This window comes from Ranitomeya variabilis, chromosome 8 (assembly GCF_051348905.1).
Source record: "Ranitomeya variabilis isolate aRanVar5 chromosome 8, aRanVar5.hap1, whole genome shotgun sequence".
In the NCBI taxonomy this organism is placed as follows: Eukaryota; Metazoa; Chordata; class Amphibia; order Anura; family Dendrobatidae; genus Ranitomeya; species Ranitomeya variabilis.
The window spans coordinates 80,870,379-80,897,875 of record NC_135239.1 but is presented as its reverse complement, the minus strand read 5'-3'; the positions used below and the strand labels follow the sequence as shown (position 1 = coordinate 80,897,875).

Sequence of the window (27,497 nt, the reverse complement as noted above, 5' to 3'; positions counted from 1 at the left end):
AAAAGTAAAAAAACAAACCACAAAGTATACCTACCCTCCGCAGCATCCAATTAAACGAGTGTCCCACGAGGATCTTGAGTTTAGAGCAGCCACATAACATGCTCTAAACCGCGGCCGCCGATACAATGAACGGGATCGTAAAGCGATCCCGTTCACTGTATACCGAGTTCTCCCGAAGGCAGCTCGCGCTGTTCGGGTGAACTCGTTCGGTACTCACTGCAGCTGCGCGGACTCTCCGGCTGACCGGAGATGAACTCTGGAGCGTGGGAAATTTTTTCTCATGCTATCTGTTCATCTCCGTTCATCCGCTGAGGCTGCGCAGAGATGAAATATGTCATGTGCAGTAATGTTTACAAGGGGACAGGTGCATTAGCACCGGTTCCTTTGTAAATCTTTTTTTTTTTTTTTACCCTTGGATTACCAGTTTAATAAAATGTGGTCAAAAACTGGGTGTCTTTATTTCATTAAAATTTTGAAATCATTTGTCTGTCTTTATTAACCCTTTTCATGTGCAAGGGTTAACAATGGATAGGTGTCATAATTGACGCCTCTCCATTATTAATCTGGCTTAATGTCACCTTACAATAGCAAGGTGGCATTAACCCTTCATTACCCCATATCCCACCGCTACAGGGAGTGGGAAGAGAGTGGCCAAGTGCCAGAATAGACGCATCTTCCAGATGTGCCTTTTCTGGGGTGGCTGGGGGCAGATGTTTTTAGCCACGGGGGGGCCAATAACCATGGACCCTCTCCTGGCTATTAATATCTGCACTCAGTCACTGGCTTTACCACTCTGGCGGAGAAAATTGCGCGGGAGCCCACGCCATTTTTCCCCGTGATTTAACCCTTTAATAGCTTTAGCGCCCAAATATGTCCCCCTCCAAATAAATGACATGGTTTACTGTATGTTATTCCTTATAAGAGAAGAGAGGAGATCTAAAAACCCGGGAATGTAATTACAGGCCTTTCTGCAATCTAGCGCTGTATGTAATAGTGAAATATATATATATATCACACACACACACACACACACTAGATGGTGGCCCGATATACGTGGTATGTCGCACAGCCCACATAGTATATCCCGCAGGCCACATAGTATATAGCACTGCCCATGTAGTATATTGCCCTGCCACTTATATAGCTCAGCCCATGTAGTATATTGCCCAGCCCATGTAGTATATTGCCCAGCCACGTATATAGCACAGCCCATGTAGTATATTGCCCAGCCACTTATTTAGCACATCCCATGTAGTATATAGCACAGGCCACGTAGTATATTGCCCAGCCACGTATATAGCACAGCCCATGTAGTATATTGCCCAGCCACTTATTTAGCACATCCCATGTAGTATATAGCACAGGCCATGTAGTATATTGCCCAGCCACGTATATAGCACAGCCCATGTAGTATATTCCCCAGCCACTTATTTAGCACATCCCATGTAGTATATAGCACAGGCCACATAGTATATTGCCCAGCCACGTATATAGCACAGCCCATGTAGTATATTGCTCAGCCACTTATATAGCACAGCCCATGTAGTATATTGCCGAGCCACGTATATAGCACAGGCCACGTAGTATATAGCCTAACCACGTATATAGCACAGGCCATGTAGTATATTGCCCAGCCACTTATATAGCACAGCCCATGTAGTATATAGCACAGGCCACGTAGTATATAGCCCAGCCACATAGTAGCAGGGAAAATTTTTTTTTGCGTAACGACCCAAAAAACCTTCACTTACATGTATTTTCTTGCACACGGTCTTTGTGCAACTGTAGATAACCGTATATTTCTGTTCTTTCACTTTAAATTTTAATACAAATTTTCCCTTGTAATCTGTTATTTTTCAGATTGAAAAACACCCGGAGGTCTGGGACCGGTCACATGAGAATTACAAGGGGTCAAAGCGTGATGCCTGGCCCAAGATTGTAACAACTCTATTTCCTGAGTGGCCGAATCTACCTAAACAGTGGCAAACAACAATTTGTAAGTATTGATTTTTTAAATTTTTTGGAAAAAGTAAGGAAATGGGATTTGTAATATTTTATTTTTAAATTCTTTCATTTCAGTGGGCGATGTGAGGAAGAGGTGGCGGTCAGTGACAGATCGATTCATGAAGTCCCTCAAGACTCCGAGTGGCAGCTCGCCGCCAAGGAAGAGGGTGCCATATGCAGACCAGCTGCAGTTTATATTGGGAAGCCGGAGTTTGAGGAGGTAGTTTATATATAAAAATTGTTTAGCTTGACGTAATGATTGAAAATAGTATTTTTTTAACATTGTTTTTTTTCTTTGGTCTGCAGAACTGAAAGCAACATCTGTGCCCAAACACCTCCGGACCTAGGTGACTCCACGGAGGACAATATTGGAGAGGAAGTAGAAGAATGCAGGATGGGCAGCCAAGCTTCTCCGGGGGACATGTCTTTGTCCGGAAGGTCACAAGAGGTTACCGATACCTTTGGAGAACGTGACATAGCACCTCGTGCGGGAGAAGTTTTGGACTCTAACACTGCTTCTACTTCCTCGGACGCTGCAGCCAACTCTGGTGGTGGTGTGTCGAGGCACATGGGGATGGGGGCTGCTTCTGCCCGTCCCATGGCTTTGAGAAGGGCGGCACCAAAGAAGTCTAAACAAGCTCAAGTTATAGAAAACTTAACAAGCCGTACGCTCAATCTGCTAGACAATTCGGCAAAGCAAGATGAGCAAGACAAATTTGGGTCACTTTTGGCAGACCACCTTAGAACACTGCCACGGGACAAGCAGCAAATGTACATGACAGCAGCCAATTGTCTGTTAACGGCAATTGATGGGACATCCACCCTACCCCCAGCCCAACAAATTATGATGGGTATTTTTAATATTTTTAATAACCCCATTGTGCCTCCACCACCACCACCAGCAGCCGCACCGCAGCGTTATGGGCAGGCGGCAACATACAGGCCCGACCACGTAGAGGCCTACAGTTATGGCCATACACCTGGACCTACACCAACTGGCCATCGTACCAGTACACCCAATTCCAGTCTCTCCTCCCAACATGACTCATTTACGGGTTATGGATACCACCCGGAATATCACAATTTTTGAGATTTGATGTCTCCTCCTTTTTGAGTTGAGATGGGAGTGTAGACAATGTTTTACTGTGATGAGAGTTCCAGCCCAAATGTGAATAAGTTTTTTACGTTTTTCTCCAAAAAATCTAAGTTTATTGAAAAAAAATATTTTGTTATTGATTTTTGGATATTACATCAGCTAATGTATCTTCCTTTAATAATCTTCACAACATTTTCTGTTATGTAATAAAATTATTTTTTAATTTAATAAAAGAAGTTTGGTTATACTACTCTGAGTTGGAATGATTACCAAATGTGAAGACCGGATAATGTGATCTGATGAAGCAACATTAACAAAAACAAACAAACATGGAAACGATAATTATTAAAATCATATTTTGTATTTATTAACGATTATTTGCTTTCATATTGATGATTAAAAAGGGTCCTTGGTAGATAGGAAATAGGCTTTGCTAGATAGGGATTAGGCCTCGCATTTTCTCTGTTGTTATCATCTCTGCCATACACACTGGTTCCTTTTTTTGTATGGGTTTGGCCATCATATGTTCTCTGCTGTTATCGCTGACGTCCAGGCTTGGGCCTTGATTCGGTTTAGGCATCCGATCTTCTCTGCAGTTCAGGCTGCTCAACACCGGCACAAGAGTATTGCCAGTGCACGGCACCTTCAGGACTCATGAAGTAGTCTGCGAAGGTTTCTCTCACACGCACACCCGAGTTACATTGCCTTCCTTGACCAAAGTTGTCCACTGCAACTAATTCTGACACCTGTGGCTCCTCAACTACCTCTGTGCTGTATTCACGAGCATAGTTGTGGAGCACACAGCATGCCTTTATCACAGTGTCCACGGTCTCCGGATCTAACTGGATGGCAGTGTGAAAAATCCTCCACCGACTACACATGATCCCGAAGGTACATTCCACATATCTTCGTGCACGGCACAGCCTGTAATTGAAAATCCTACGCCGATCATCCAGTGCTCTTCGTGGGTATGGGCGCAGCAGGTTGGGCTTTAAGGGAAATGCCTCATCCGATACCATCACAAAGGGCACTGGATGTGTGGAACCCGGCAAAGGTCTTGGGGCTGGGAGAGTGCCGCCATCTTGAAGAATTTGAAGTCCAATCTGTGATGACTGCAGCACCCGAGAGTCCCCAGAACTGCCATAAGCACCAACGTCGATGGCAACAAACTTGTAATGTGCGTCAGCCACCGCCATCAGGACCACAGAAAAATACTTCTTATAATTAAAGAAGCTTGATCCTGATCGTGGTGGCTGCTGAACCCTTACATGTTTGCCATCAACAGCACCTACGCAGTTGGGGAAATTGGCCACAGTTTGAAAACCCACTGCAACCTGCAGCCAAGTGTCCTCGGTTGGGCAAGGCATCACGATGGGCTGCAACGTCTGCCAGATGACGGTACATGTGCACCGTACAATTTGCGAGATGGTGGATTTGCCTAGCCTAAATTGGAGGTGCAGGGATGTGTAGCTCTCTCCTGTAGCTAAAAACCTGATGAGAGAAAAAAAAATTCTTTAGAATAACTAATAATGGGGGCCACTCGCAGCATTGCGGCAGCACTATGGGGGAACTGGCAGCATTGCGGCAGCACTATGGGGGAACTGGCAGCATTGTGGCAGCATAATGGGGGCACTCGCAGCATTGCGGCAGCATTATGGGGGAACTGCCAGCATTGCGGCAGCACTATGGGGGAACTGGCAGCATTGTGGCAGCATAATGGGGGCACTCGCAGCATTGCGGCAGCACTATGGGGGAACTGGCAGCATTGCGGCAGCACTATGGGGGAACTGGCAGCATTGTGGCAGCATAATGGGGGCACTCGCAGCATTGCGGCAGCACTATGGGGGAACTGGCAGCATTGCGGCAGCACTATGGGGGAACTGGCAGCATTGTGGCAGCATAATGGGGGCACTCGCAGCATTGCGGCAGCATTATGGGGGAACTGCCAGCATTGCGGCAGCACTATGGGGGAACTGGCAGCATTGTGGCAGCATAATGGGGGCACACGCAGCATTGCGGCAGCACTATGGGGGAACTGGCAGCATTGTGGCAGCATAATGGGGGCACTCGCAGCATTGAGCCAGCATTATGGGGGAACTGGCAGCATTGTGGCAGCATTATGTGGGCACTCGCAGCATTGCGGCAGCATTATGGGTGAACTGGCAGCATTATGGCAGCATAATGGGGGCACTCGCAGCATTGCGGCAGCATTATGGGGGAACTGGCAGCATTGTGGCAGCATAATGGGGGCACTCGCAGCATTGCGGCAGCATTATGGGGGAAATGGCAGCATTGAGCCAGCATTATGGGGGAACTGGCAGCATTGCGGCAGCACTATGGGGGAACTGGCAGCATTGTGGCAGCATAATGGGGGCACTCGCAGCATTGCGGCAGCACTATGGGGGAACTGGCAGCATTGCGGCAGCACTATGGGGGAACTGGCAGCATTGTGGCAGCATAATGGGGGCACTCGCAGCATTGCGGCAGCATTATGGGGGAACTGGCAGCATTGCGGCAGCACTATGGGGGAACTGGCAGCATTGTGGCAGCATAATGGGGGCACTCGCAGCATTGCGGCAGCACTATGGGGGAACTGGCAGCATTGTGGCAGCATAATGGGGGCACTCGCAGCATTGCGGCAGCATTATGGGGGAACTGGCAGCATTGTGGCAGCATAATGGGGGCACTCGCAGCATTGAGCCAGCATTATGGGGGAACTGGCAGCATTGTGGCAGCATTATGTGGGCACTTGCAGCATTGCGGCAGCATTATGGGTGAACTGGCAGCATTATGGCAGCATAATGGGGGCACTCGCAGCATTGCGGCAGCATTATGGGTGAACTGGCAGCATTATGGCAGCATAATGGGGGCACTCGCAGCATTGCGGCAGCATTATGGGGGAACTGGCAGCATTGTGGCAGCATAATGGGGGCACTCGCAGCATTGCGGCAGCATTATGGGGGAACTGGCAGCATTGTGGCAGCATAATGGGGGCACTCGCAGCATTGAGCCAGCATTATGGGGGAACTGGCAGCATTATGGCAGCATAATGGGGGCACTCGCAGCATTGCGGCAGCATTGTGGGTGAACTGGCAGCATTGTGGCAGCATAATGGGGGCACTCGCAGCATTGCGGCAGCATTATGGGGAACTGGCAGCATTGTGGCAGCATAATGGGGGCACTCGCAGCATTGAGCCAGCATTATGGGGGAACTGGCAGCATTGTGGCAGCATAATGGGGGCACTCGCAGCATTGTGGCAGCATTATAGGGGAACTGGCAGCATTGTGGCAGCATTATGGGTGCATTCACAGCATTGTGGAAGCATTATGGGGGAACTAGCAGCATTATGGGGGCACTCGCACTATTGCAGCAGCATTAAGAGGGAAACTGGCAGCATTGTGGCAGCATTTAGGGGGGCACTCGCAGCAAGGCCTTACCGCAAGGTGATGAGCAGCCTTTCCTCTGCAGAGATTGCTCTTCGCATGACCGTATCTTCATAACTGAGGTGTGGACCAAGAAGAATTAGAAGACGATCAAATGCCTCAATGGAAAGCCGGCAAAACTGAGTAAATTTATCTGGAAACCTGAAAATAATAATACAAAAAAAGATTAAAATCAAATAATTTTAAACACACATTTTAAACATAAAGTACGTTGTATATAGCAATAAAAAGTAACAAATAAAATCAGCTGTCAATATACAATTTCTCCCTATATCTTACCTCCTTAAATCCCGGTAAAGGACATGGAAGTGTCCCTTTTCCTCCCGTTCCTGAATAATGGGATGAACCCACATCCTTTTTTGACGTCTGCTATTCCTTCTTCTCCGAGATTGCTCCTATGGGAGAATATAGAATGTATTATTACATGGAACTGTACAACGCATGGAAAACTGCTGCCAATCCGCAGCGTCATAAACTCGGCATCTCCGCAGCCTAAGGCTGGGTTAACATTGTGTTCCCCCAGTCCGCTAGCCGGATTTCGTTACACCGCTGCGTAACGCGGTGAAACATAGTCTGCTAGCGCCGTCATTGACTCCTATGTCGGACGCATCGCAAGCCATGTGCCATCATTTCAGTGACGGTCGGACCCCGAGACTCGGACTGCAGCGTTGCCGGGTCTGTCACTGCTAGCGCTGATAGAGCTAGCAGATGCTCTATCGGCGCTAGCGATGTGCCAAAGTCAGCACTTGCGATACAGCAGCCCGTAAACGTATGTGTTGAACGGGCTGCTGTACACAGTGTGAAACCAGCCTAATACGCAAAGTGTTCACATCTAATGACATTATCTTACCTGCTCGCTGTGGTGGTGCAGCAAAAGCAGTGCCGTATGCAACAGTAGCCGGTTCTGTTGTGGAGTAAGACGATGGTGTGGCATGTTGAATCCAACAAGGAAGCAAAATGGAGAAGAGGGGTTGGACCAGGAAATTACCTCATGAGAGGTTTTTTTTTTACAACCAACTTTATGTGTTCTAAAAAATGCACAAAAAACGCACCAAAAAACGCACAAAAAACGCACCAAAAACGCACAAAAAACACATAAGGATTTCCTGGGAGTGGTGCCAGATTTTCCTCAGGAAAATCTCAGGAAAATTCTGCACAAATTCTGCACAAAATCCTGACGTGTGCACATACCCTAAGGGTATGGCTCCACGGTCCGGAGGGGCGGCGGTATCGCCGCAGCGGCGAAGCCGCTCGGCGCTAATGCAGCGCCCCAGAGTCCTGGTCGTTGCAGTACTGTGGCTCCGCCACTATGGGGAGCTATGGTGCGTCCGATGGCACTGAAGGAGTTCATCTGATCAGGTATCACAGACACCAATACATTTCACAGCCGGGCCTCCGGGGGGAGCTAAGGGTGCTATTCATTAGGCCACTCCCCACCATAGTGGGTAAACTGGGGGTCAGGCAGGAAGTTAGATCAGAAAGCTGACTGGGTTGGAACCAGGCCAGGATGGCCTCACCCTTGCGGTACTTACCTGGGAGCAGTATAAGCAATGTCTGATCCAACACTGGAAAGATCGGGACGAGACCGAACCACCTGACACGCAACGTAAGAAGTCTGCTCCCGGCAGGAAAGACGTGGTAAAGCGGGGAACTGTACTGGCCTACCACCCGAAGAGGGGATGGGGCTCCATACAGGAACCGGGGCTACCAACTGATGTCTTTGTCACTAGCTATAATGTGAAGACCCCCTGCTGCAGTTGAAATGGTGACCCGTTACAAAGAGGGGATCAGGTGACTTACACCCGCCATCGGAGTACACAAGGATGGTGTGCCTGGAACGTTCGACGGTGTGAGCCTGAGAGAGCGCCCCCTGTTGTCCCGATCATGACTGATCCCGATTTGCCGGACCTCGTTCCCATCACCACGGTACGTCTTGTAGCGGCTACCGAACTCGCAAGCAGGATTAGCCTTCAAATCCAGGCACCGGCTGATCTGATGGCATCTGAGAGACCAACTACCAGTACGGGTGCCACGTTGGCTGGGGGACAAAGACCGCCCCCAGACTTAGAAGAATAAACCTCGATACCATGAATCTGTAAATAGTTACTGTTTCCTGTGTTCTGCTAAACCCGTCCAGGGTAAACTTTTAAAGGGATCCTTTTGTTGACCCGGGATCCCTAGTGTTTTGTTTTGTTTGTCTTTCCAAAGTTTTTGCACAAGTTTTAGAACTGCTGAAATCATGAACAGTGCATGATCCGAACTTCTTGTAAATAGTTTGCACCTTATTAAAGGCGCTCCCTACTGGTTTTACTTAAAGAAGGACTCTTTGCGAAGATACTGCACTGGAACCTTTGCTGAGTATGGACTGGTAGCTTGAGAAAATACGCTACCTCACAGAGACTTGGTCCTCTCTTAAAGGGGATGTTCATTTGCCGCATTTCGATAGAAATATTGCTTAAGACAAGTAGCAATAATGTTGATGAGAGAAAAGTGATGATAATGTTGTACGAGAAAGTTATATGTGTTTAATTAGTTAAATGTGAAGAAATACTGATGATGTGCTCTGAGAAGTAAAAAGGTGAAAGGTAGAAGAAGGATGCAGTGGACCCGTAGGGATAGACGTGGAGTCCAGCATGCATGATAGAAAGAAAGATAATGAGAAGGCTTAATGTTCAGAAGAAAATGCTTGATGATGTTGATAGATAGTTAGGATAGAAGGTAAACCCTGAGTCCTCATAGGAGTCATGTAGAGATGGCTCAGTGCTCTTAAACTGAAAGTAATGTTATGTTCTATACTGTGTATAGTAGTTGAAAAGGCAGTAGGCCCTGGCTGAACGGGGCGGTCCTGTAACAGAAAGGAGAGGCTGTAGGTCTGGTGCCGATAGGACAGGCGGTCCTGCAGATTTAAAGAAGGGGAATGAAAAAGTTAAAATACCTTATAATGTGATTATAGGAAGGTCTTTAGTGGACTAAGAGTGTATGTCCTTAAAGACAAAGTTAAATTATTGTTCAACAATTTTTGCACTTAGTAGAATACCCGGTTGGGTAAGGAAAGTTAATTATAGTATGTTGCTATGATATTTAACCATGTTTTGTAACGTTCAAGTGTCCTCACCTCCCATAAAGGGAAGCTTGTTCAAGTATACTTATTGTTATTGCACTCAACCAAACTGTATGTCTTTTTGCTAAACTTGTATTGTTGTTTTCTTCCCAGTCCCGGAGTACTGTGTTTAACCAGGGGGGAGTGCAGCGCCCCAGAGTCCTGGTCGTTGCAGTACTGTGGCTCCGCCACTATGGGGAGCTATGGTGCGTCCGATGGCGCTGAAGGAGTTCATCTGATCAGGTATCACAGACACCAATACATTTCACAGCCGGGCCTCCGGGGGGAGCTAAGGGTGCTATTCATTAGGCCACTCCCCACCATAGTGGGTAAACTGGGGGTCAGGCAGGAAGTTAGATCAGAAAGCTGACTGGGTTGGAACCAGGCAACACCTTGTGGCAGAGGGTGTTGTAGGGGAAGATACAGTAGGGTCTCTGTCAGGGGTGGGATCCTGACAGAGGCTTGGCAACGAAAAACTAACGTAACGGGACCGTGCCTGCTCCGGGTAGCGGCGGTGCCCAAGAAAGGATTAGAAGAGAGATAGATTGTGCTGAGTGAGAAACGGGATCACGCAAAGGAGAAATACCAGTAGGAGTCGTGCTGTAAGACCGAAGCAACATCCTACTGAGGCGCAATACCGGTGGCCGGAACGCCGAGGGAGTAGAACAACATTCAGCTTCAAGCAATACTCCAAACAGCGGCAGGACAGTCAGTCTCAGGCGGGCTGTCTAACTCAAATCACCTATGAAGTCTTGGGAGGCAATTGTGGGAGAGGGGCATCTCTAGGGTCCCGGAAGAACTCCAGGCCTACCCGTCAAACGGGTGCCGTTCCTACCCGAACCTCAGGGAGGGACGGAGGATTAGCAGAACATCATCTAGTCGAGTTGTGAGGGAACATCAGAAACAGACACAACAGTTGTGGGGTACTTTCCGTAAGCACAGCAGGGAAGGACTACAACACATAGCGCTAGGGGGAAGGCACAGATTTCTGTTATGACCCCAATGGCGAGGGTCTCAGAGATATCAGCAAGTCTGCGAAGTACAAAAATCCAGCTCATAGGGCAGTGGTAACTGGGTTGACCATATATCTACTCCTAACGCCAACACTAGAAGTAGCCGGGGAACATGCCTACGTTGGTCGCTAGATGTCTCGCGCCAGCCGGAGGACTAACTACCCCTAGAAGAGGAAAACAAAGACCTCTCTTGCCTCCAGAGAATAGACCCCAAAAGTTGGATACAAGCCCCCCACAAATAATAACGGTGAGGTAAGAGGAAATGACAAACACAGAGATGAACTAGGTTTAGCAAAGAGAGGCCCACTCACTAATAGCAGAATGTAGTAAGATAACTTATATGGTCAACAAAAACCCTAACAAAAATCCACACTGGAGATTCAAGAACCCCCGAACCGTCTAACGGCCCGGGGGGAGAACTCCAGCCTCCCTAGAGCTTCCAGCAAGGATAGGATACAGATTATGTACAAGCTGCACAAAAATGCAAAACAAAAACAATAGCAAAAAGCAAGAAAGCAGACTTAGCTTAATCAAGCAGGAACCAGGATCAGTAGACAAGAGCACTACAGATTAGCTCTGATATCAACGTTGCCAGGCATTGAACTGAAGGTCCAGGGAGCTAATATAGCAACACCCCTGACCTAACGACCCAGGTGAGCATACAAGGGATGATAGACATACCCAGAGTAAAAACACTAGTAGCCACTAGAGGGAGCCAAAAGGTAAATTCACAACAGTACCCCCCCCTTAGTGAGGGGTCACCGAACCATCACCAAGACCACCAGGGCGATCAGGATGAGCGGCGTGAAAGGCGCGAACTAAATCGGCCGCATGCACATCAGAGGCGACCACCCAGGAATTATCCTCCTGACCATAGCCCTTCCACTTGACCAGGTACTGAAGCCTCCGCCTGGAGAGACGAGAATCTAAGATCTTCTCCACCACGTACTCCAACTCGCCCTCAACCAACACCGGAGCAGGAGGCTCAGCAGAAGGAACCACAGGCACAACGTACCGCCGCAACAAGGACCTATGAAATACGTTGTGAATGGCAAACGACACCGGAAGATCCAGGCGAAAGGATACAGGATTAAGGATCTCCAATATCCTGTAAGGACCAATGAATCGAGGCTTAAATTTGGGAGAGGAGACCTTCATAGGAACAAATCGAGAAGACAGCCATACCAAATCCCCAACACGAAGTCGGGGACCCACACCGCGGCGGCGATTGGCAAAACGCTGAGCCTTCTCCTGTGACAACTTCAAGTTGTCCACCACATGATTCCAGATCCGCTGCAACCTATCCACCACAGAATCCACTCCAGGACAGTCAGAAGGCTCCACATGTCCCGAGGAAAAACGAGGATGGAAACCGGAGTTGCAGAAAAATGGCGAAACCAAGGTGGCAGAACTAGCCCGATTATTAAGGGCAAATTCAGCCAACGGCAAGAAGGTCACCCAATCATCCTGATCAGAAGAGACAAAACACCTCAAATACGCCTCCAGAGTCTGATTAGTTCGTTCCGTTTGTCCGTTAGTCTGTGGATGAAAAGCAGACGAAAACGACAAATCAATGCCCATCCTACCACAAAAGGATCGCCAGAACCTGGAAACAAACTGGGATCCTCTGTCCGACACAATATTCTCAGGAATGCCGTGCAAACGAACCACGTTCTGGAAGAACACAGGAACCAGATCAGCAGAGGAAGGCAGCTTAGGCAAAGGAACCAGATGGACCATCTTGGAGAAACGATCACATATCACCCAGATGACAGACATGCCTTTAGACACCGGGAGATCCGAAATGAAATCCATAGAGATGTGTGTCCAAGGTCTCTTCGGGACAGGCAAGGGCAAGAGCAACCCGCTGGCACGAGAACAGCAAGGCTTAGCTCGAGCACAAGTACCGCAGGACTGCACAAATGACCGCACATCCCTTGACAAGGAAGGCCACCAAAAGGACCTGGCCACCAGATCTCTGGTGCCAAAAATTCCCGGGTGCCCTGCCAACACTGAGGAATGAACCTCGGAAATGACTCTGCTGGTCCATTTAGCAGGCACAAACAATCTGTCAGGTGGACAAGAGTCAGGCCTACCAGCCTGAAATCTCTGCAACACACGTCGCAGATCTGGAGAAATCGCTGACAAGATAACTCCTTCCTTAAGAATACCCTCAGGTTCAGCGACTCCAGGAGCATCAGGCACAAAGCTCCTAGACAGAGCATCGGCCTTCACATTCTTAGAACCTGGTAAATACAAGACCACAAAGTCAAAACGGGAGAAAAACAATGACCAGCGGGCCTGTCTAGGATTCAGGCGCTTAGCAGACTCGAGATACATCAAATTTTTGTGATCAGTCAAGACCACCACCCGATGCTTAGCACCCTCGAGCCAATGACGCCACTCCTCAAATGCCCACTTCATGGCCAATAACTCCCGATTGCCCACATCATAATTTCGCTCTGCCGGCGAAAACTTCCTAGAGAAAAAGGCACAAGGTCTCATAGTAGAGCAACCAGGGCCTCTCTGCGACAAAACGGCCCCTGCCCCAATCTCCGAAGCATCCACCTCAACCTGAAAGGGAAGTGAGACGTCAGGCTGGCACAAAACAGGTGCCGAAGTAAACCAGCGTTTCAACTCCTGGAAAGCCTCCACGGCAGCAGGAGCCCAGTTAGCTACATCAGAGCCTTTCTTGGTCATATCCGTCAGCGGTTTAACAACGCTAGAGAAATTTGCGATAAAACGACGGTAGAAGTTAGCAAAACCCAAGAACTTCTGAAGACTCTTAACTGACGAGGGTTGAGTCCAATCATGAATAGCTCGGACCTTGACTGGATCCATCTCCACAGCAGAAGGGGAAAAAATGAACCCCAAAAAGGGAACCTTCTGTACACCAAAGAGACACTTTGAGCCTTTTACAAACAAAGAATTTTTCACGCAAAATCTCAAAAACCCTCCTGACCTGCTCCACATGCGAGTCCCAATCATCAGAAAAAACCAGAATATCATCCAGATAAACAATCAAAAATTTATCCAGATACTTCCGGAAAATGTCATGCATGAAGGACTGGAAAACTGAAGGTGCATTAGAGAGCCCAAATGGCATCACCAAGTACTCAAAATGACCTTCGGGCGTATTGAATGCAGTTTTCCATTCATCGCCCTGTCTAATGCGCACAAGGTTGTACGCACCACGAAGGTCTATCTTGGTGAACCACTTGGCACCTTTAATCCGGGCAAACAAATCTGACAACAACGGCAAAGGATACTGAAATTTGACAGTGATCTTATTTAAAAGCCGATAGTCAATACAAGGCCTCAAAGATCCGTCCTTTTTGGCCACAAAAAAGAATCCCGCACCAAGAGGGGAAGAAGAAGGACGGATATGCCCCTTCTAAAGAGACTCCTTGATATATGAACGCATCGCGGTATGTTCAGGTACCGACAGATTAAACAGTCTCCCCTTAGGAAACTTACTGCCAGGGATCAAATCTATTGCACAGTCACATTCCCTATGAGGAGGCAGTGCACTGGACTTAGACTCGCTGAAGACATCCTGATAATCAGACAAATACGCCGGAACTTCCGAAGGCGTAGAAGAAGCAATAGACAAGGGCAGGGAATCTCCATGAATTCCATGGCAGCCCCAACTTGACACTGACATAGCCTTCCAGTCCAAGACTGGATTATGGGTCTGTAACCATGGCAAACCCAAAACAACCAAATCATGCATTTTATGCAGAACAAGAAAACGTATTACCTCCCGATGTTCGGGAGTCATGCACATGGTAACCTGTGTCCAAAACTGCGGTTTATTTTTTGCCAATGGAGTAGAATCAATACCCCTAAGAGGGATAGGATTTTCCAATGGCTCAAGAACAAATCCGCAGCGCTTGGCAAATGACAGATCCATAAGGCTCAGGGCAGCACCTGAGTCCACAAACGCCATGACAGGATACGATGACAGTGAGCAAATCAAAGTTACAGATAGAATAAATTTAGGTTGCAAATTACCAATGACGACCGGACTAACAAACTTAGTAAGACGTTTAGAGCATGCTGAGATAACATGTGTAGAATCACCACAGTAGTAACACAAGCCATTCTGGCGTCTATGAATTTTCCGCTCATTTCTAGTCAGGATTCTATCACATTGCATTAATTCAGGTGCCTGTTCAGACAACACCATGAGGGAATTTGCGGTTTTGCGCTCCCGCAACCGCCGGTCGATTTGAATAGCCAGGGCCATAGAATCATTCAGACCTGTGGGAATGGGAAAACCCACCATCACATTCTTAATGGCTTCAGAAAGACCATTTCTAAAATTTGCAGCCAATGCACACTCGTTCCACTGGGTCAGCACGGACCATTTCCGAAATTTTTGGCAATACACTTCAGCCTCGTCCTGGCCCTGAGACATAGCCAGCAAGGCTTTTTCTGCCTGAATCTCAAGATTGGGTTCCTCATAAAGCAAACCGAGCGCCAGAAAAAACGCATCAATATCAGCCAATGCTGGATCTCCTGGCGCCAGCGAGAAAGCCCAATCCTGAGGGTTGCCCCGTAAAAAAGAAATAACAATTTTCACTTGCTGAGCGGAGTCTCCAGAGGAACAGGGTCTCAGGGACAAAAACAATTTACAATTATTCCTGAAATTTCTAAACTTAAATCGGTCTCCGGAAAACAGTTCAAGAATCGGTATCTTAGGTTCTGACATAGGATTTCTGGTAACATAATCTTGTATGCCCTGCACACGAGCAGCAAGCTGGTCCACACTTGTAATCAAGGTCTGGACATTCATGTCTGCAGCAATCACAAGCCACTCAGAGGTAAAGGGGAAAAGAAAAAAAAAATGAGAGAGAGAAAAAAAAACTCAGAACTTTCTTTCTTATAATCCCGCTTCTGCAATGCATTAAAAATTTAATACTGGCCTGGCAAACTGTTATGACCCCAATGGCGAGGGTCTCAGAGATATCAGCAAGTCTGCGAAGTACAAAAATCCAGCTCATAGGGCAGTGGTAACTGGGTTGACCATATATCTACTCCTAACGCCAACACTAGAAGTAGCCGGGGAACATGCCTACGTTGGTCGCTAGATGTCTCGCGCCAGCCGGAGGACTAACTACCCCTAGAAGAGGAAAACAAAGACCTCTCTTGCCTCCAGAGAATAGACCCCAAAAGTTGGATACAAGCCCCCCACAAATGATAACGGTGAGGTAAGAGGAAATGAAAAACACAGAGATGAACTAGGTTTAGCAAAGAGAGGCCCACTCACTAATAGCAGAATGTAGTAAGATAACTTATATGGTCAACAAAAACCCTAACAAAAATCCACACTGGAGATTCAAGAACCCCCGAACCGTCTAACGGCCCGGGGGGAGAACTCCAGCCTCCCTAGAGCTTCCAGCAAGGATAGGATACAGATTATGTACAAGCTGCACAAAAATGCAAAACAAAAACAATAGCAAAAAGCAAGAAAGCAGACTTAGCTTAATCAAGCAGGAACCAGGATCAGTAGACAAGAGCACTACAGATTAGCTCTGATATCAACGTTGCCAGGCATTGAACTGAAGGTCCAGGGAGCTAATATAGCAACACCCCTGACCTAACGACCCAGGTGAGCATACAAGGGATGATAGACATACCCAGAGTAAAAACACTAGTAGCCACTAGAGGGAGCCAAAAGGTAAATTCACAACAGATTTCCTCCTGTGAAGAGAACTCTGGAAGTGTCATTGGACCGGCCGGACTTGCGCAGCCTGGTGAGCCGTATTCTGGATTGAGGACCCAGAGATCTTCAGTAAAGAGGTAAAGAGACTGCAACCTGGTGTCCTCATTATTTACCGCGACCTGCACCCCACAACTGCACCGTTACAACACCACTTATTGCACCGGACGTCCCCCACTGACAGACAGGGCCACGGACCGGGTCTAGCCACCGTGACAACCCCAGGACTGAGATCCCAGAGGCCCGGCTCCGGGTACCCCTCAGCCCTGCGGCGGTGTGGGGGCGCTCCACTAAGCCCCGCCCCCTTCCTGGGACGCGATGGTGCCGGATGTGTACAGTACACATCCGGGATCATCGCACCCCTCGCCATAGGGCCCTGTGATATGCCTTGCGGGGATGCTGCATCCCCGCAAGGTGTACGGACATGCTGCGATCTGAAAAGACGCGCAGCATGTCCGGAGTCGCAGGGCCACCGCGTGCGGGTTTCCACGCATAGTGGAGACGGGATTTCATAAAATCCCCTCCACTATGCTGGAACATCTGGACGCTGCTTTTTTGACGCTGCAGCTCTGCGCAGCGTCAAAAAAGCAGCGTTTCCTGACCGTGGAAACATACCCTAACAGGAGTGACGCAGATAAAAACACTGGCAATAGAAATGTCCCTCTTTTTTTTGATATGGGAGACAAGGGATTGAATCAGGCCCACTATATCACGGTATAGTTCCTGTGGCACAAAATGACTGACAGATACCACAGACAGCACTCGCACAGATGCACAGGTTTGGCAAGATTATTCTCCCTTTATTTTAATTTTTTTGGGGGGATATGTGAGACAAGTGATTTAATCTGGCCCACTGTTATACAGTAGGTTTTCTGTGGCAGAAAAAAAAAATGCCACACACAGGACTGGCACTAATGCAGATTTGCCAATCTTAATCTCCCACTTTTATTTTTTTTTCTGGGAGAATTGTGAAGAAATCAGGCCCACTGTTACACAGTAGGTTTTCTGTGGCAGAAAAAAAAAATGCCACACACAGGACTGGCACTAATGCAGATTTGCCAATCTTAATCTCCCACTTTTATTTTTTTTTCTGGGAGAATTGTGAAGAAATCAGTCCCACTGTTACACAGTAGGTTTTCTGTGGCAGAAAAAAAAATGCCACACACAGGACTGGCACTAATGCAGATTTGCCAATCTTAATCTCCCACTTTTATTTTTTTTTTCTGGGAGAATTGTGAAGAAATGAGGCCCACTGTTACACAGTAGGTTTTCTGTGGCAGAAAAACAAAGACAGATGCCACACACAGGACTGGCACTGATGCAGATTTGCCAATCTTAATCTCCCACTTTTATTTTTTTTTTCTGGGAGAATTGTGAATAAATCTGGGCCACTGTATTAGAGTATATTTTCAGTGGCAAAAAGTGGCTTGAAGAGATATATTAAAAAAAAAAGGGACTGTACTACAATTACTATCTCCCTACAGTTATATCAGAAAAGTATGTCAGGCAGCAATAAAAAGGACTGCTGCACACAAAAGTCAAAAGTGTGGACAAACAAACAAGATAGCTGTGCAGAAAGGAAGGAGCAACAGGATTTGTGCTTTGAAAAAAGCAGTTGGTTTGCACAGCCGCGTACACACAGCAACGCAGCTATCAGGGAGACTTATAAGCTACAGAGCTGTTGCACAGAAATCGAGCCTCCACTGTCCCAAAAAGAAAAGGTGGTGTTGGACAGTGGAAATCGCTACAGCACAAGCGGTTTGGGGCTTAATTTACCCTGCCTAACGCTATCCCTGCTTCTGACGAAGCGGCAGCAACCTCTCCCTATGCTCAGATCAGCAGCAGTAACATGGCGGTCGGCGGGAACGCCCCTTTATAGCCCCTGTGACGCCGCAGAAAGCAAGCCAATCACTGCCATGCCCTTCTCTAAGATGGTGGGGACCAGGATCTATGTCATCACGCTGCCCACACTCTGCGTGCACCTTCATTGGCTGAGAAATGGCACTTTAAGCGTCATAGTAAACGCGACTTTGGCGCGAAGATCATGTACCGCATGGCCGATCTCACGCTGGGATCGGGTCGGGTTTCATGAAACCCGACTTTGCCAAAAGTCAGCGACTTATGAAAATGACCGATCTGTTTCGCTCAACCCTACTTACAGTGCATTGAGAAAGTATTCGGCCCACTGAAACTTTTTAACCTTTTCCCACATATCATGCTTCAAACATAAAGATACCAAATGTAAATATTTGGTGAAGAATCAACAACAAGTGGTACACAATTGTGAAGTTGAATGAAATTTATTGGCTATTTTAATTTTTTGGGGAAATTCAAAAACTGAAAAGTGGACAATATTATTCGGCCATTTTACTTTCAGTGCAGCAAACTCACTCCAGAAGTTCAGTGTGGATCTCTGAATGATCCAATGTTGTCCTAAATGCCTAATGATGATAAATATAACCCACCTGTGTGTAATCAAGCCTCTGTATACCGTATTTTTCGGAATACATGTCGTACTTTTTCCCCCCCAAAAAGGGGGCAAAATAGGGGGTGCGTCTAATAGTCATAATGAAGGCTTACCGCGTCGGCAGAGGTGTGGCGGCAGAGGTGCGGGGATGAGGAGGCACAGTGAGTGGAGTCCCTTTCACCGGTGAGGTGATGCAGCAGCCCGGTAAGCAGCAGAGCCGGGTGAATCCTGTTGTTATCGGTGGTGGCGACCATCTTCCTGAGGCCGCGCGTGCGCAGATGGAGTGCTCTGCTTCCCCGGGCTTCAGGAAAATGGCCGCGGGAGGCCGCGCATGCGCAGATGGAGATTGCGGTGGCCATTTTCCTGAAGCCGAGTTCGCAGATTTAGATTCAGGAAGATGGCCGCGGGAGGCCGCGCGTGCGCAGATGGAGATCGCAGCGGCCATTTTCCTGAAGCCAAGATCTAAATCTGCGAGTTCGCAGATTTAGATCTTGGCTTCAGGAAAATGGCCGCCGCAATCTCCATCTGCGCACACGCGGCCTCCCGCGGCCATCTTCCTGAAGCCCCGGGAAGCAGAGCACTTCATCTGCGCATGCGCGGCCTCGGGAAGATGGCTGCCACCACTGATAACAACAGGATTCACCCGGCTCTGCTGCTTACCGGGCTGCTGCATCACCTCACCGGTGAAAGGGACCACTCTCACGCCATACCTCTCACTGCGCATCCTCATCCCCGCACCTCTGCCGGTAACCACTGCTGCAACCCTCCCATGGACACCAGGCCATGGCATCACCCACCTAAGCAGGAAGGGACCCTGCTCAGGTGCACGCCGTACCACATCACCCCACCTCTGCCGACACCATGCCTCCTGTTACCCTGCTCTGCCACCGCCAGCCCTCAGGTAAGATTCTGTAAATTTGGACAATAAGACGGACCCCCATTTTATAAAAAAATATTTTTTTCTGCAATTTTCACCCCAAATTTGGGGTACGTTTTATGGTCCGGTGCGTCTTATAGTCCAAAAAATACGGTAAGTGCATCTGCTCTGTGATAGTCACATGGCTCTGTTTGAAGCACAGAGAGCATCATGAAGACCAAGGAACACAACAGGCAGGTCTGTGATACTGTTTTGGATTAGTTTAAAGCCGGATTTGGATATAAAATGATTTCCAAAACTTTAAACATCCCAAGGAGCACTGTGCAAGCGATCATATTGAAATGGAAGGAGTATCATACCACTGCAAATCTACCAAGACCCGGCCGTACCTCTAAACTTTCATCTCAAACAAGGAGAAGACTGATCAGAGATGCAGCCAAGAGGCCCATGATCACACTGGATGAACTGCAGAGATCTAAAGCTGAGGTGGGACAGTCTGTCCATAGGACATCAATCAGTCATACACTGCACAAATCTAGCCTTTATGGAAGAGTGGCAAGAAGAAAGCTATTTCTCAAAGATAGTCATAAAAATGTGTCATTTAGAGTTTGCAACAAGCCACCTGAGAGACAAACCAAACATGTGGAAGAAGGTGCTCTGGTCAGATGAAACCAAAATTGAACTTCAGCAGGGACAGGGAAGATGGATAAAATTCATGGGAAGATGGATGGAGCCAAATACAGGACCATTCTTGAAGAAAACCTGTTTGAGTCTGCAAAAGACCTGAGACTGGGATGGAGATTTGTCTTCCAACAAGACAATGGTCCCAAACATAAAGCAAAATCTGCAATGGAATAGTTCACAAATAAACGTATCCAGGTGTTAGAATGGCCAAGTCAAAGTACAGACCTAAATCCAATCGAGAATCTGTGGAAAGAGCTGAAAACTGCTGTTCACAAACGATCTCCATCAAACCTCACTGAGCACAAGCTGTTTGCCAAGGAAGAATGGGCAAGAATTTCAGTCTCTCAATGTTCAAAACTGAGGTCTAAGGGGTAGCGTTTCTCCTTATGGAGAGTGACATACCAGCTGGCTTGTCAAGGTAAGGAGGCTTATTCACCGTGCAATGCTCCTCTGGGAAATTAAATATTCAAATTGCCTCTTCTGAGAAAAAGAGGACTTAAACTCTATAGCGCCACCATGTCTGCAAATTGAGATACTGATTTGGCTTTTATCCTAAGTCATATTGCACGACTCCTTAAAGGGTTGATTGTGACTTGTAGGATCGCTACTTCCAACAGGTGGTGCTATAGAGTTTAAGTCCTCTTTTTCTCAGAAGAGGCAATTTGAATGTTCAAAACTGATAGAGACATACCCCAAGCGACTTGCAGCTGTAATCGCAGCAAGAGGTGGCACAACAAAGTATTAGGTTAAAGGGGACGAATAATATTGCACGCCCCACTTTTCAGTTTTTGAATTTCCCCAAAATTTAAAATAACCAATACATTTCGTTCAACTTCACAATTGTTTTCCACTTGTTGTTGATTCTTCACCAAAGATTTATATTTGGTATCTTTATGTTTGAAGCATGATATGTGGGAAAATGTTGAAAAGTCCCAGGGAGCCAAATACTTTCACAAGGCACTGTATATTCTGGGTGTAGCATCCTTTTTACCTTTGTAGTCTAGTACACTAAAATATAGCTACATCAAAGCAGTTTGATTCATTATTACAGTAACACCTAATAAGGTTAAATTCTGTGTTGTTTAAGTAGGCTGGTGTGAATATTTTAAAATTAATGAAATAAAAATATGCATATCTTTATTAGAATATTAAAATACTAAATTAAGACTGAACTCCTATAATAGTCTGATGCACTGACAGCCAACATTCTTAGGACTTTTGACTATATACTTAATCATTGCTGTCTAAAGGTTGAGGGGGTACAAAAGAATCATGTCATGAGGTTTTAAGAGTTGGAAAGTATGGATCGCACTAGGTATTTCAAACAATATTTTAGATGATTGAGCCGGGTGTTCCTCAGTGGTGTAACTTAAACCTCATGGGCCCCAATGTAAAAGCCCCTAATTATTGCAAGTATATAATACTATTGGTCTATTCATATAGGTCCAAGAGACTTTTGAGCAACAAGGTCTGGGTGTGATTGTAACCCATACACCTAACGTAATTACACCCCTGCTGTTCAATCTTAGGTACAAGTGAGTAATTATTGAAGTGCTGCTGTATACTCATCTTCACCACCTGTCATTCACTGATGTAATACAATTATTGGTTTGTTTCACTACACAAGACCAGTTGGCATTTTAACATTGATCATTTCACCATTCTAGACTTTAAGGAACCTTAGCCAGTGACTAATATAACCATTTTTACAATACTCCAGACCACTAGTCTTATTTCCAAGAACCCACTCACACCCATAGACCAGGAATAAAAATGTATTATCTGTCAACTGTCAAATATTTTATCTAGCTCTAAGCTACCTTATACCTCTAGAAATATTCAGTACTATTCACCATGAAATCACTGGCTAAAGTAGACGGGTGGCTGGAAATTCTATATACGGCATTGCGAGCCATTATCAAGGAATGGTGGAGTGGTCTTTTCTATAATAAATGAGTCTTGGAAGCTGTATCCTTATGATTCATGCCATACAGGTTCTACTACTACTTTCCTAAAATGAAGGATCCATGACCTTGACAGAACTGATTAGACTGATAATTCCTCTCATTTGCTGTAGACTGCAAACATTATATTAAGAACCCTGCCCCTTACTGAACACTGGAATTAATTATAATCGTCTGACTACATTTAAGTAACACTGAAAAATAATTCCTAATTTCATTACATTAATCCCTGTTGGTTTGTTTGCGAAACGTCCTCATAAAAGGAACAGAAATCACGCTATTGTCAATAAGACCTGTTGCGTGGCAAATACTCCAACCTATCTCATGGAGCTCAGCTGATGAAGAAGAATTGATTAGCTACACGCAAGGCTTTCAGGGCAAAACAATCTAGGCTGGGAATAATTGTCATATCAGAAGATGGAGCACAAACAGATTTTGTAGGGTAAGCAGGAAAGCATATTCATTTAGATCTGAACCTAGTCTTTGACATGTACAACTGGGAAAACTAATCCACATCATTACTAGACACAGGTGGGCTAGGTTTTCACCAGGATGAAAATCTGTTTAATCAAGAGCAGCAGAGACATAGAAACTGACGAAAAACAAATGTTGTTCCTCCAGGGACACAAATTGGTCAATGTAATTGACATTTGTCTACTGCAAGGAAATGGTCCAGTTTAACTTCAAACTTAAAAGACCTCCCACTCAACATTAGGATTTGTTTTTTTCACCCCCTCCATGGCTAGAATCCAATCTTCATTTTAGTAAATTGAACACAATTTTCCCAATTTTGTCAGTAAATTGGGTGATTACTTTAAATTGTTTTAACCCCTTCCTTCACATGACACAGGCTAATTAACTTCAATCTAAAAAAATATTTTTTCAAATATACAGAACACAAGGAATCTTAATTAATGTAAGTATTGACTTCTACCACTTCTTTCACACCCACGTCTAATCATTTAAAAGCACTTTGAATTAAAGTTATGCAATAAAGAATTTACACAAGTGTCAGTTGTTAATTTTCTTATGCAGCATATTAGGCCAGGGTCCGATGATTGTATGAAAAATTGTCAGATTTTCATCCAGAAAACAATTTTCATCTGTATTGTCATCCATTTGCCATCCATGTGTCCATATTTTACGGCTCTGTGATATACGTACATTATCTGTTTTTTTTCATCAACATTTCAGAATGTACATAATCAAATAGAATTTCTAAGGATAATCATGCCAATGTATCAGAAATCGGATGCAATACTGATGATTTCATTTGGGATCCCATTTTTTAGCACACACATTCCATTGAAATAGTGAGTCTCTTCCAATATACAGAAGAGAATAATGCAAATGCTGCATTTTTTCCTTGTAAATACATTGTTATCGGTAAAAAGGCATATTACGTTACACTGTTACACTGGTCAGTGTGCTGTCCGATTCAGACAGCATAAGTCCATATAATACACTTGTTTGAATGAGCCCTTAGGGTATGAAACTCTTCATTTGATCAGTTGAATGTCACAATATCTATCTATTATTCTAAGAGCAACAACAATTGGATGCTAAGTGGTTCATTCCCCAAAACCACAGATTTAGGGATGCAAACTAAAGTCTCAAGTTATTTTAAAGTTTAATAAAAATGTTGGGTCCATGGAAAACATAAAGATTAATGTCGATTTACTGTCAGCATATCTGAAATAATGGTAGCTTTTCCCCTTAGTCATTAAACCATATTTAATTGGGGAAGATTTATTAACATCCTGTACTACTTTGAAGCTAACGCAGTCCACAGTCACTTACTTTAAAAAAATGATAAAGAATTTCTAGAAAGCAGTTCTAAATACTGTATATTAATACAATTTCTTTAATATGTCTATACTGACTCAAAGAACATTGCAGCTTTATTGAATTATGTGCACATTGGCTGCAAGTCAGCAGAGGGTAGCAAGAAGTGCTTTAAAATATCCTGGTAGACGTCTGAGTTGACTTTGCTCTTCATAAAACACAGTGGACCTACACCAGCAGATGACATGGCTCCCCAAACCATCACTGATTGTGGAAACTTCACACTAGACCTTAAGCAGCTTGGATTGTGGCCTCTCCACTCTTTCTCCAGACTCAGGGACCTTGATTTCCAAATGAAATGCAAAATTTACTTTCATCTGAAAACAACACCTTGGACAACTGAGCAACAGTCCAATTCTCCTTGGCCCAGGTAAGATGCTTCTGGCATTGTCTATTGGTTATGAGTGGCTTGACACAAAGAATGCGACACTTGTAGCCCATGTCCTGGATACGTCTGTGTGGTGGCTCTTGAAGCAATGACTCCAGCAGCAGTCCACTCCTTGTGAATCTCCCACAAATTTGTGAATGGCCTTTCCTTAACAATCCTTTCAAGGCTGCGGTTATCCCGGTTGCTTGTGCTCCTTTTTCCACCACACTTTTTCCTTCCACTCAATTTTCCATTAATATGCTTGGATACAGCACTCTGAGAACAGCCAGCTTTTTTAGCAATGACCTTTTGTGGCTTAATCTCCTTGTGTAGTGTATCAGTGACTGCCTTCTGGACATCTGTCAAGTTAGCAGTCTTCCCCATAATTGTGGAGCCTACTGAAAACAGACTAAGGGACCTTTTTAAATGCTTAGTAAGCCTTTGCAGTGTTTTTTTGTTATTGTTCTTCTAATTAACTGAGATAATGACTTTTGGGTTTTCATTGTCTGTAAGCCATAATCATCAACATTAACAGAAATTAAACAATTGAAATAGATCACTCTGTTTGTAATAACTCTATATAATATATGAGTTTCACTTTTTGTATTGAAGAGCTGAAATAAATTAACTTTTTTGATGATATTCTAATTTTGTGAGAAGCACCTGTACCTTTTGCCACTTAAGGAATCGTGCAGAAGAGAACATTTTTGGCCCGAGTGCGATCCAACAAAATATTGGATCGTGCTCGGACCATTATTCTTTGAAGCCATGCTAATGTCTGATTTTTTGCTCAGACCGATTCTGTTTTTGGAAAAAAAAAAATCACAGAATGCATAATTTACATACAAGTCAATAGGTCATCTGAAAAATCGGACTGCTCTCAGATGACATCTAAGTGCAGTGTGATTTTCCCAGACTGACAGAATGAAGAAGATAAAGATTTTTTTTTCCATTTTTGCCACATCTAAGAAAATAGGATCACACTGTGATCCCAGTCTGATCAAACTCTTCTTGGAGTGTGATTAGCATGATCAGATCTATTTTCTCGGATGAGAGAATCTAAGGCTGTCTGACTCTGGCCTCACAAGAAATCAGTCAGCGAATTTTCCCCTTTTAAATCAATGAGCTTTGACTATAACCCCTGGCAAAAATTATGGAATCACCGGCCTTGGAGGATGTTCATTCAGTTGTTTAATTTTGTAGAAATAAAGCAGATCACAGACATGGCACAAAACTAAAGTCACTTCAAATGGCAACTTTCTGGCTTTAAGAAACATTAAAAGAAATCAAGAACAAAAAATGTGGTAGTCAGTAATTGTTACTTTTTTTAACCAGACATAGGGGAAAAATTATGGAATCACTCAATTCTGAGGAAAAAATTATGGAATCATGAAAAACAAATAAACAAAAAAACACTCCAAAACATCACTAGTATTTTGTTGCACCGCCTCTGGCTTTTATTACAGCTTGCAGTCTCTGAGGCATGGACTTAATGAGTGTCAAACAGTACTCTTCATCAATCTGGCTCCAACTTTCTCTGATTGCTGTTGCCAGATCAGCTTTGCAGGTTGGAGCCTTGTCATGGACCATTTTCTTCAACTTCCACCAACAATTTTCAATTGGATTGAGATCCGGACTATTTGCAGGCCATGACATTGACCTTATGTGTCTCGTTTCAATGAGTGTTTGCACAGATTTTGCTCTATGGCAGGATTCATTATCATCTTGAAAAATGATTTCATCATCCCCAAACATCCTTTCAATTGATGGGATAAGAAAAGTGTCCAAAATATCAACATAAACTTGTGCATTTATTGAAGATGTAATGACAGCCATCTCCCCAGTGCCTTTACCTGACATGCATCTCTTCAGGCAGTCATCTTTATAAATCTCATTGAAACGGCACCAAACAAAAGTTCCAGCATCATCACCTTGCCCAATGCAGATTAGCGACTCATCACTGAATATGTTAGGTGTCGAGTTCCCGCCTCTGCACAGGGGGAATCTCGAACCATCTTCACTGTGGTCTCCCATTCTTCTCCAGCCACAGTGGAGTCAGCTCAGCGGAGACATCGGTCCCAGTGTCTAGCTCAGGCTGATACTGGATGACTGGTTAGTTCTGCCCTACCAGGCTCTGTCCTTGTAGCCAGCAATGTTCTTTTGTGCGGTACCGCGGCCCTGTGACGCAACAGGGTTTGCTTTCTTCCTACAAGGTGAAGTTAACCCATGTGTGAATCCATTTTGTACCGCCATATAGTCCATCATTACTCAGCAGCAGGTTCCATCTATCTAATTATCTATTTAATTATTTGGTGCGTTCCGCTAGCCCTAACGGAATATGACTTTCATCCAGTCATCGACAGTCCACAATTGCTTTTCCTTAGCCCATTGTAACCTTGTTTTTTTCTGTTTAGGTGTTGATGGCTTTTGTTTAGCTTTTCTGCATGTAAATCCCTATTTCCTTTAGGTGGTTTCTTACAATTCGGTCACAGATGTTGACTCCAGTTTCCACCCATTCGTTCCTCATTTGTTTTGTTGTGCATTTCCAGTTTTGGAGACATAGTGCTTTAAGTTTCCGATCTTGACGCTTTGATGTCTTCCTTGGTCTACCAGTATGTTTGCCTTTAACAACATTCCCATGTTGTTTGTATTTGGTCCAGATTTTAGACACAGCTGACTGCGAACAACCAACATCTTTTGCAACATTGCGTGATGATTTATCCTCTTTTAAGAGTTTGATAATACTCTCCTTTGTTTCAACTGACATCTCTCATGTTGGAGCCATGATTCACGTCAGTCCACATTGTGCAACAGCTCTACAAGGTGTGATTACTTCTTTTTAGATGCAGACTAACAAGCAGATCTAATTTGATGCACGTGTGATTTTTGGGTATGAAAATTTACTGGGTGA

The 27,497-nt window shown here is 45.3% G+C and overlaps 2 protein-coding genes across 2 annotated transcripts; one reads left to right on the top strand and one right to left on the bottom strand.

The window, feature by feature from the left end:
• The first annotated feature begins 1,813 nt into the window (after window positions 1-1,813).
• Window positions 1,814-3,269, top strand: LOC143787596 (uncharacterized). Its single transcript, XM_077276487.1, has 3 exons — window positions 1,814-1,996; window positions 2,080-2,224; window positions 2,311-3,269. The coding sequence occupies exons 2-3, from the start codon at window positions 2,124-2,126 to the stop codon at window positions 3,092-3,094; spliced, it is 885 nt and encodes a 294-aa protein (XP_077132602.1). The 5' UTR covers window positions 1,814-1,996; window positions 2,080-2,123; the 3' UTR covers window positions 3,095-3,269.
• Window positions 3,270-3,366: 97 nt separating this feature from the next.
• On the bottom strand, window positions 3,367-7,479 carry LOC143788813 (uncharacterized). The gene is made up of 5 exons (XM_077278717.1): window positions 7,395-7,479; window positions 6,824-6,939; window positions 6,539-6,685; window positions 4,393-4,591; window positions 3,367-3,396 (listed from the first exon to the last, which is right to left on the bottom strand). The coding sequence occupies exons 1-5, from the start codon at window positions 7,476-7,478 to the stop codon at window positions 3,367-3,369; spliced, it is 576 nt and encodes a 191-aa protein (XP_077134832.1). The 5' UTR covers window position 7,479.
• Between the last annotated feature and the right edge of the window lie 20,018 nt (window positions 7,480-27,497).

Excerpts from the sequence above, each read along its gene's own strand:
- LOC143787596 (XM_077276487.1), top strand. The coding sequence starts at position 2,124 with ATGAAGTCCCTCAAGACTCCGAGTGGCAGCTCGCCGCCAAGGAAGAGG. Across the intron at positions 2,225-2,310 it reads GGAAGCCGGAGTTTGAGGAG|AACTGAAAGCAACATCTGTG; the intron begins GTAGTTTATATA and ends TTTGGTCTGCAG.
- LOC143788813 (XM_077278717.1), bottom strand. The coding sequence starts at position 7,478 with ATGCCACACCATCGTCTTACTCCACAACAGAACCGGCTACTGTTGCAT. Across the intron at positions 6,940-7,394 it reads TGCACCACCACAGCGAGCAG|GAGCAATCTCGGAGAAGAAG; the intron begins GTAAGATAATGT and ends ATTCTCCCATAG. Across the intron at positions 4,592-6,538 it reads AGGCTGCTCATCACCTTGCG|GTTTTTAGCTACAGGAGAGA; the intron begins GTAAGGCCTTGC and ends TTCTCTCATCAG.